Raw genomic sequence first — 10,000 nt, 5'->3', positions numbered from 1 at the left:
TAGCAGGCCGCTAGATGTGAAGTAAAACAAAGCAATACAAACAGAATAAATTGTGCCGGGATGCTAGCTGTGAAGTAAACAAAGCAATACAAACAGAATAAATTGTGCCGGCCGCTAGCTGTGAAGTAAAACAAAGCAATACAAACAGAATAAATTGTGCAGGATGCTAGTTCTGAAGTAAAACAAAGCAATACAAACAGAATAAATTGTGCCGGCCGCTAGCTGTGAAGTAAAACAAAGCAATACAAACAGAATAAATTGTGCAGGATGCTAGCTGTGAAGTAAAACAAAGCAATACAAACAGAATAAATTGTGCCGGGATGCTAGCTGTGAAGTAAACAAAGCAATACAAACAGAATAAATTTAGCAGGCCGCTAGATGTGAAGTAAAACAAAGCAATACAAACAGAATAAATTGTGCAGGATACTAGCTGTGAAGTAAAACAAAGCAATACAAACAGAATAAATTGTGCCGGCCGCTAGCTGTGAAGTAAAACAAAGCAATACAAACAGAATAAATTGTGCCGGGATGCTAGCTGTGAAGTAAACAAAGCAATACAAACAGAATAAATTTAGCAGGCCGCAAGCTGTGAAGTAAAACAAAGCAATACAAACAGAATAAATTGTGCAGGATGCTAGTTCTGAAGTAAAACAAAGCAATACAAACAGAATAAATTGTGCCGGCCGCTAGCTATGAAGTAAACAAAGCAGTACAAAAAGAATACATTTAGCATGTCGCTGGCTGTGAAGTAAACAAAGAAATACAAACAGAATAAACTTAGCAGTCCGCAAGCTGTGAAGTAAAACAAAGCAATACAAACAGAATAAATTGTGCCGGTCGCTAGCTGTGAAGTAAACAAAGCAATACAAAAAAAAATAAACAAATCAATACAAAATGTTGTATTCATTATGCCGGCAGCTATTTTAGCAGTAAACGAAACAATACTCGGTGACATGAACAAAACAATACACAATGGTGTAGTAATTATGCCGGCCGATAGCTGTGCAGTAAAGAATATCAATACAAAATGTTGTACTACTTCTGCCGTCACATGGCTCAAAAAAGGGGAAATCCAGTATTCAATCGATACATGTATTGAGCTTTACTCAATACATTATATATATATTGTATATTATATCACGGGACTGACCTGCAGCGCGATGGACAGTCCGATGAGCACGAGGAGGCCGACGTAGAAGTCGTTCCGGTGGTTGGCGGGGATGTCAACCAGGGCCTTAAGCTGCGAGGCGTTGGCCATCAACAGCGCAAGGTCAAGGGCGCCCTGGGCGATCGTCTTCCGGGTCGCGTAGGCCTTGGACGGAACGAAGGGCTGTGGGAATCAAATTTACGTGCTAGAAAAATGCATACAAAGAGTCAAACACAGTGCAAGTATGAACTTTTCATCATTTTTTTTTTCCAAGCAGACCAGTTGTAAGAATAATAACGTAATATATCTGACTAGTAGAGGATATTTCAATGATCAAGGCCGAATGTTGCAAAGCAGGTACAGTTGTAAGACTAATGAAATGTATTTGACTGATATAATGATATAATGATAGTGTATAATACTCATGGAGCGCATAAATCCAGGGTTAAAACCCTGCTCAGAGCGCTTTAAAATTTCCGGGAAATAAACACACACACACACAAATAAAAATGTTTACATCTCACTCACACGATTATAAAGTATAACACATTGCAGTATAATGCATTGTAAAAAAAAAACTACACACACACACACACACACACACACACACACACACACACACACACACACACACACTTGTACTCGTTGTGTCAGTGCTCAAGAACCAGTGTTGCTAAGCAGTTGCTAAGCAGATACATGCCCGGAGGACAAATTCAACAGAAAAGGTTTGATGCGGTCGCTATGCCAGCAAAACAAAAGATGAATCGATGGTAGGGATTTGCACACCGATGTGCACACTGAAAACTTGTTCTAACTTCCGTGGTAGCCACGACAAATCAGGTCAATTCCGAAACAGAGGGATAGAGAAAAAGGTGATGATGATAATGATGTGTGATGCGTGTGTGTGTGTGTGTGTGTGTGTGAGTGTGTGCGTGGGTGCGTGCCAGTGCGTGTGTGTGTGCGTGCGTGCGTGCGTGCGTGTGTATGTGTGTGTGTGTATGTGCGTGTTTGTGTGTGTGTGTGTTTGTGTGTGTGTGTGTGCGTGCGCGTGTATATGTGCGTGTGTGTGTTTGTGTGTGTGTGTGTGACAGAGACAGAGAGTGAGTTTGTTATGAAAATGACCCACTTCCCTCCTGCCTGTTGTTGTGCATGTTTGATTACAAAAAAACTTAATCATATGTCAAGTTACTGCTGTGTCCTCTTTTTCTTTAAAAAAAAAAACCGTAATCGTATGCTTTCTGGCTGACTGTCTGTCTGTCTGTCTTGACAGTAAATCTGTCTGGCTCTCTGGCTTGATGCCGTTCCAACTGTTAAAGAGCAGAAACGTACAAAGTTAATCGGGCGTGTGACCGACAGACACAGACAGACATATAGGGACAGTGAGGGGTGGGGGGGGGGGGGGGGGGTGGGGAGGCGGTAAGCACGGTTACATTGTACAGCATGCACAGTAACAATCAGGAGGGAAATGGTTTATTATTATATATGTACAACTGTTACTCGGTTGACATCAATTCTAGTGATTGTCAGTATTCGCTGTATCACACCTAACAACCACAATAAACACACACACACGAGAGAGCCCTTCGCAGCATGACAAATTACTTTCTAGATAAGGCGACAGAAAGAGAAGGAAAACCTTGAACACATTTGACCTCATGAGATAAAAACGATTTACGATTGGAACATGAGGTCAGCAATTGTGTTACTATTTTCTGGTTCCTGCATATGTAAATTCTTACTTGAAAGATATCATCCGTCCTGTTTAAACCACCAACATAACTGTCCAAGCTTATACCTGGTATAAAAAAAATCGTTCCACTTACCAAAACTCTACACCCTGGCTTGTTTCTGTGTCGAGTGGGATTTCTGTTATAAGTTAATTTTGCAACAGACATCAGTTTCCGACTGGGAAATACAGACATCGGAAAAATGACCACTCGATCCGCACAGAGAGCAACCACAGGCTGTTGATTCTTGATACCGGTGCAACACGAGAAAATTCCCACGAGATTTTTACTCCTGAGTAAAACTTTCGTACGAAAATGTTACTCCCTTTACGAAAAAAGAACTCCCCCATAACACGAGAAAATTACTCCCACGACAAGCGAATTCCGAGTAAACATTTCGTACAAAAATGTTACTTCCCTGACGAAAAAATAACGAATAAATTACTCCACCCTAACACAAGCAATTTAACTTCCCATGCCAGGTGTACGAAACTTTTACTCCCTTGTCCCCTGTTAGTTTTGGTGGTGGAAGGGGTTGAGGGAGGCTAGCGCGACATTCGTTTGCGCGAGATCACATATTGGCATCACCCTTCGCCTGCATCCCATTTTCGTGTACGAGATTTTTACTGGAAGTAAAAAAAATGGGGAGTAAAAATGTCGTGGAGGGAGTAACTTGTTCGTGCCTTGGGGAGTTCTTTTCTCGTACGTAATGTGTACTCGGAGTAAGAATTTCGTACGAAATTTTTACTCCGGAGTAAATTTTTCGTCGAGTAAAAATTTGGTGTTACACCGGTATAATTATGTCCAAAGGAAAGGATGCGCTTATCCCATGTGGAAGCCCTGCCAGGGCCATGTCGATTTACAAGATGGTCAACCAGTTACGGATTAAAACAATATATTCTTACAAAGTCTGTTTTACCTTTTCGTCTTTCAAAGGTTCCAACGGGGTTTCTTCGTCCACATAACTTGGTCGCACTCGATGCATTTTGGACAAACCTGCGGCCACTACTATACACGAGTCAACCTATATACCATCTAAAAAAAACACTGTTCGTATAATGTGCGAATTCTGATTATTACACCTGTTTCATTTTTGCCACCAGTCTCATCTAATCTTGGCTGAAGTTATTGCAAAACAATTCTCCATCCACCCCCACCAGACAATTTTGATGATAACAATAATATTATATAATTAAAACTTTCAGTGTTGAAAAACGCAATTGTTGTGTCTATTGATTTTTAATATCCTTGTCCTGCTACTCAAACTTTCTATGCTAAAAATGTGCATTTGTTTTGGCATTTGATCAAAGTTTTGACATTTCAAGTGTCTGGCAACTATCAAAAGTGGGTTCCCCCAAAGTCGATACTTTACTACAATGTGATGTTGGTTTTGATGAAACTTGATTGAGAAACAGCTTGTAATGAAGCAGATTCTCGAAACGCTCGAGAGTACAACTTGAAACTCACTCTGAGTTCAACGGGGTCAGATTTCATTTACATGACCTAACCTTGCCTTTCGTTGCACACATTTCAAATAGACAGTGGGGGTTTTTTCTGAGAAGAAAGCACAATTTCTAAATGCATAGAGTGTAGCAAATTTTCGCTTGCCCAGCAGTTCATGAGAGCAGGGTTAACTGAGTAGAGAGCTCACACTTGAAGCTACGCTCTAGAAGATTACCCTAACTTGTCCAGTATTGTTCCGTGAGGTAAGGTTATCCTTCCCTGGAGTGTCATTATAATCGACAAGTCTGGCAGCGGATCGAAATTCATGTGGTGGAGCAGTGAGTTCTGGGACGGGTCGGCGTGAAAGCATATTGGGGCAAGGTACAAGCGTCGGGACAAGCAAGAGAAAGAGGAGAAGAAGAAAAAAAGAATACAAGTCGCGTAAGGCGACATTACTACATTTAGTCAAGCTGTGGAACTCACAGAATGAAACTGAACGCAATGCAACGCAGCAAGACCGTATACTCGTAGCATCGTCAGTCGAACGCTCATGGCAAAGGCAGTGAAATTGACAAGAAGAGCGGGGTAGTAGTTGCGGTAAGAAGGATAGCACGCTTTTCTGTACCTCTCTTTGTTTTAACTTTCTGAGCGTGTTTTTAATCCAAACATATCATATCTATATGTTTTTGGAATCAGGAACCGACAAGGAATAAGATGAAAGTGTTTTTAAATTGATTTCGACAATTTAATTTTGATAATAATTTTTATATATTTAATTTTCAGAGCTTGTTTTTAATCCAAATATAACATATTTATATGTTTTTGGAATCAGAAAATGATGGAGAATAAGATGAACGTAAATTTGGATCTTTTTATAAATTTTTATTTTTTTTTTACAATTTTCCGATTTTTAATGACCAAAGTCATTAACTAATTTTTAAGCCACCAAGCTGAAATGCAATACCGAAGTCCGGGCTTTGTCGAAGATTACTTGACCAAAATTTCAACCAATTTGGTTGAAAAATGAGGGCGTGACAGTGCCGCCTCAACTTTCACGAAAAGCCGGATATGACGTCATCAAAGACATTTATCAAAAAAATGAAAAAAACGTTCGGGGATTTCATACCCAGGAACTCTCATGTCAAATTTCATAAAGATCGGTCCAGTAGTTTAGTCTGAATCGCTCTACACACACACACAGACAGACAGACAGACACACGCACATACACCACGACCCTCGTTTCGATTCCCCCTCGATGTTAAAATATTTAGTCAAAACTTGACTAAATGTAAAAATATTTAGTCAAAACTTGACTAAATATAAAAAGAATACAAGTCGCGTAAGGCGAAATTACTACATTTAGTCAAGCTGTGGAACTCACAGAATGAAACTGAACGCACTGCATTTTTTTCACAATGACCGTAGTCCGCCGCTCGTGCAAAAGGCAGTGAAATTGACGAGCCAGTTTAGCGCGGTAGTGCTGCACAGCACGCTTTTCTGTACCTCTCTTCGTTTTAACTTTCTGAGCGTGTTTTTAATACAAACATATCATATCTATATGTTTTTGGAATCAGGAACCGACAAGGAATAAGATGAAATTGTTTTTAAATCGATTTCGGAAATTTAATTTTAATCATAATTTTTATATTTTTAATTTTCAGAGCTTGTTTTTAATCCGAATATAACATATTTATATGTTTTTGGAATCAGAAAATGATGAAGAATAAAATTAACGTAATTTTTGATCGTTTTATAAAAAAATAATTTTAATTACAATTTTCAGATTTTTAATGACCAAAGTCATTAATTAATTTTTAAGCCTCCAAGCTGAAATACAATACCAAAGAAAAATGAGGGTGTGACAGTGCCGCCTAAACTTTTACAAAGATATTTATCCCAAAAAATGAAAAAAACGTCTGGGGATATCATGCCCCGGAACTCTCATGTAAAATTTCATAAAGATCAGTTTAGTAGTTTACTGTGAATCGCTCTACACACACACACACACACACACACACACACACACACACACACACACACACACACACACACACACACACACACATACACCACGACCCTCGTCTCGATTCCCCCTCTGTGTTAAAACATTTAGTCAAAACTTGACTAAATGTAAAAAGAAAAAAAGTTATCATGCAGACTCATTGCTTTTGTAGGGCCATCTGGAGATTATGTTACATTGTGTATTGTTTGTTTGTTTGTTTGTTTGTTTGTGTGTTTGTTTTTTTTGTTTGTTTGTTTTTCTTGGAAGAGAAAATAATTGGAGAATAGTGGTCAGAAAACCGTAAGGTATGGTATATCATGTAACATTCCTCCGAAAAATATATTCTATCACGTCAAGTCTTTGCCACTTTTGTTCCTCCAAAAGAAACCAACCGATAAATTGAACTACCAGACAAGTTTAAAGATCAATATGGGAATTTCAAACTTTGTCATTCCCTAGTCTTATGTCGCTTTGTCTGATAATCATAATAGATATTATATCAGTGGGTGTTGTTCACTGGACTGTGTGTGTGGGGGGGGGTGGAGGAGGTAGGGGGGAAGGCTACCATTAGAACCAAGACTTTGTAAAAACGTAACATTTACCTTTTTGTCGGTACGAATTTCCGCTTCTACGTCACTCGGTTGTGTTTGAGCCATGTTGGAGACGCAATCACTAATTCACGCACCACACTATACCATAGAGACTGCAATCCAAAAGAGTGTCTGTGGAGTTTGCATAGCACAAGCTTGTCTTTTCTTTTGTCTCCGCGTTTGCCTGTACTGACACTTTGACGTTGACACTCTCTCTGCTTATCCAAACAAGAATGATGCGAAACTCTGTTACAGTTTTCAACTCGGGTGTCTACCGGGTAGCCTTAATCAATATATCACCCGGTTCGAATATTTATGGCTCTCCTTATCAGTGTTTACTTTAGACATGAGCATTTAAAGGTACGGCTCAACTGGTTTAAATGTCCCAAGCATTGATATAGGCTAAGCGTGTCGCTAGTTTTCTAGTATTTTTCACATATCTGATACAAACAAATTAATTCATGCAGATAGCAATAGGATGAACATTGTTCAGTTAAAGTGCCCATATCAGTTGAAATGTTTTGAAAATATCGTCATACCAAAATGAGTTAGTGAGTAGACAGAAAATTGATGAATCAAAGAAGGTCAAAATAGTCCTGCGAGAGCTACTGCTTTGGCAGGGAATATGCGTACCCTAATCAATGTTTGCCTTGATTCCCCGCCTTCACTGCGAATTTAAAATAAATATTTTTTTCTCAGTTTTGCTTTGTTTTATAATTATTAGTATTCAGGAAGCATATGATAAGCCACTCATTTCCGGTAAACAACTAAGATTGTTCCCAACCTCCATTGCACGCAATTTTATTTGTCACAACGACAGAAGGAAAACTGCCGCTTTAATCTGGTGACGTCATTGCACACTGCAAGGTCGTCTCTTTCCACACGCTTAAAATAAAACAATAAATTAAAGGTGAAGGAGGTTTACGAGAAGCGATTTTGTTTAACATAGCCGTGTTTCGTTCCATTTCTTATCTGGAGCGATGCATTTAAGCTGTGATCATTATTATTGTTAAAAAATATATATATAAAAATAAAAATGTATTATTGTTAAACGAAATATAGGTTATTGGAACGTTTATCTTGCATGCGAGATTCATCGAAGACTTTGAGATAAGTTCATTATTAGTACCATAAGTGTCTGTCTGTCTGTCTGTCTGTCTGTCTGTCTGCTTAAAAGACTACTGTGTCGACGTACTGTAAATGTAACGTTTTGGTGCTGGTTGGTCCGGTGTCAGAATAATGTGACTGGGTGAGACATGAAGCCTGTGCTGCGACTTCTGTCTTGTGTGTGGCGCACGTTATAATTATGTCAAAGCAGCACCGCCCTGATATGGCCCTTCGTGATCGGCTGGGCGTTAAGCAAACAAACAAACAAACAAACAAACAAACGTTTTGGTTTTTGCTTTTTTTATTCTGAATTTTGGAACGTTAGCAGTCTATCTGGTTTTGAATTACTGTTGAACGGTTTAAGAGAATGTCTTATCAAGAACTCATATTGTGGCCGTGGATATGTAAATAAATCGATAATCGAACGATCACACATGAAGAAGAGTGATACATGTATAGGGACAACATCGAATTTTTTTTTAACGACAACTTTGTACCAACTTTTGAAATTAGATTTCAACCATGAAACAAACAAACATGAAATAAAACGGGTAAAAGTGATAAGAAATGTGTAGACTTTGACATATCTAAGGTTAGCCATCCCTTAAACAACAGTAACACACACACACACACCCAAGTTCTCTCTCTCTCTCTCTCTCTCTCTCTCTCTCTCTCTCTCTCTCTCTCTCTCTCTCTCTCTCTCTCTCTCTCTCTCTCTCTCTCTTCTCAAGAAAAAACAACAAACTCACAATGTCATGTACCAACCCAAACGATTCTGCAGCGATCTTGTTTCGGGTTTCAACCATCTTGCGTCACAAGCTATTTTCCTCCCGCTCAATGCACAATTAATCCAATTATTCTTTCCAAATTGATAAGGTCACACACTTGGTCACGCTGGCAACTATTAAAAAACCTGCCACAGCAAAACACACAGAACAAAATCGCAAGTTTTCCTGTTTTTTCCAGAACCAGGAAATGACCTTTTTCGAAGTATTCGGAAAATATGGAAATTTTTTCACGAAATCCGAGTGTCATTTTAACCACACAGAAAAGAGGGAGGTTTGTCAAATCGTTGAAACTGTCCTTAGAGGTCCAATTTTACAGTATCATTTGGTTCGCAAGAAGCAGAATGTTATCAAAGTAGCAGAAACACATTGCATGTCTATCATTATTTTCACCGATTTCTATGCAGGTTATGGCACCACACTTCACAGAAACGATCCCGTCACAAAATCAACCAGCCGACACATGATTAGTTGCTGTCAAAACGAAATACGTTCGAACAGAAACAACTCTTCGTTTTCCCTGCGTTATTATATTTAGAAAAAGCAATGACGAAGAAAAGCTTGGGGCCCGAAGAAAAGACCCTAGCATCCCTGTGCACTCGAGTCCTTGCCGTAACGATTTGCAGGTACGGCGCGGGTTTTGTTTGGGCAGTTTCTAATTCTGTGCGTGTGGTATTTACTTTTCCACAAAGTGTAGAAAAGTCGTCGGACGAGTCATGCGGTGACGTGTAGACTAGTGTGTGAGTGTGTGTGTGTGTGTGTGTGTGTGTGTGTGTGTGTGTGTGTGTGTGTGTGTGTGTGTGTGTGTGTGTGTGTGTGTGTGTGGTGACAGTGTGTGTTAATGTGTGTATAAATATGTGTGTGCATGTGTGTATGTGGTTGTGTGCGTGCGTGCGTGCGTGCGTGCGTATGTGTGTGTGTGTGTGTGTGTGTGTGCGTGTGTGTGTGTTTCAGGTTGTGCGTGTGTTTGTGCGCGCGCGCGTGTGTGTGTGTGTGGGGGGGGGGTGTGTGTTTGTGTAGGTGTGTGTGTGTGTGTATTTACATGCAGCCAGGCTTTTCTGAGGCAATGGAGAGAGCACTGAATTGCAGGCTTAACAGCGACTACCATGAGGAGGCCACGGCATCCTGAACTCAGGACAAAATGAGTTCGGCTCATTCTCTCCCTGACAGGATGCCTTGAGTTTCCTTGTCTGGCAAG

At 39.7% G+C, this 10,000-nt stretch overlaps 1 protein-coding gene across 5 annotated transcripts in view; it reads right to left on the bottom strand.

The window, feature by feature from the left end:
* Window positions 1-10,000, bottom strand: part of LOC138964610 (ninjurin-1-like) — a 20,309-nt gene that overhangs the window by 2,488 nt on the left and 7,821 nt on the right. For 2 of the 5 annotated variants that reach the window (XM_070336616.1, XM_070336612.1), the window contains exon 2: window positions 1,151-1,330. In XM_070336616.1, coding sequence (XP_070192717.1) covers window positions 1,151-1,330 — 180 coding nt within the window. Of the gene's footprint in view, window positions 1-1,150; window positions 1,331-3,793; window positions 3,888-6,922; window positions 7,178-8,766; window positions 9,362-10,000 lie in introns of those variants that run through there. The other 3 variants (XM_070336614.1, XM_070336615.1, XM_070336613.1) reach the window with 3 other exon arrangements.

Source organism: Littorina saxatilis, linkage group LG4 (genome assembly GCF_037325665.1).
Source record: "Littorina saxatilis isolate snail1 linkage group LG4, US_GU_Lsax_2.0, whole genome shotgun sequence".
Classification (NCBI taxonomy): Eukaryota; Metazoa; Mollusca; class Gastropoda; order Littorinimorpha; family Littorinidae; genus Littorina; species Littorina saxatilis.
The sequence above is the reverse complement of the archived record's forward strand: the minus strand, read 5'-3'. Positions and strand labels throughout refer to the sequence as shown.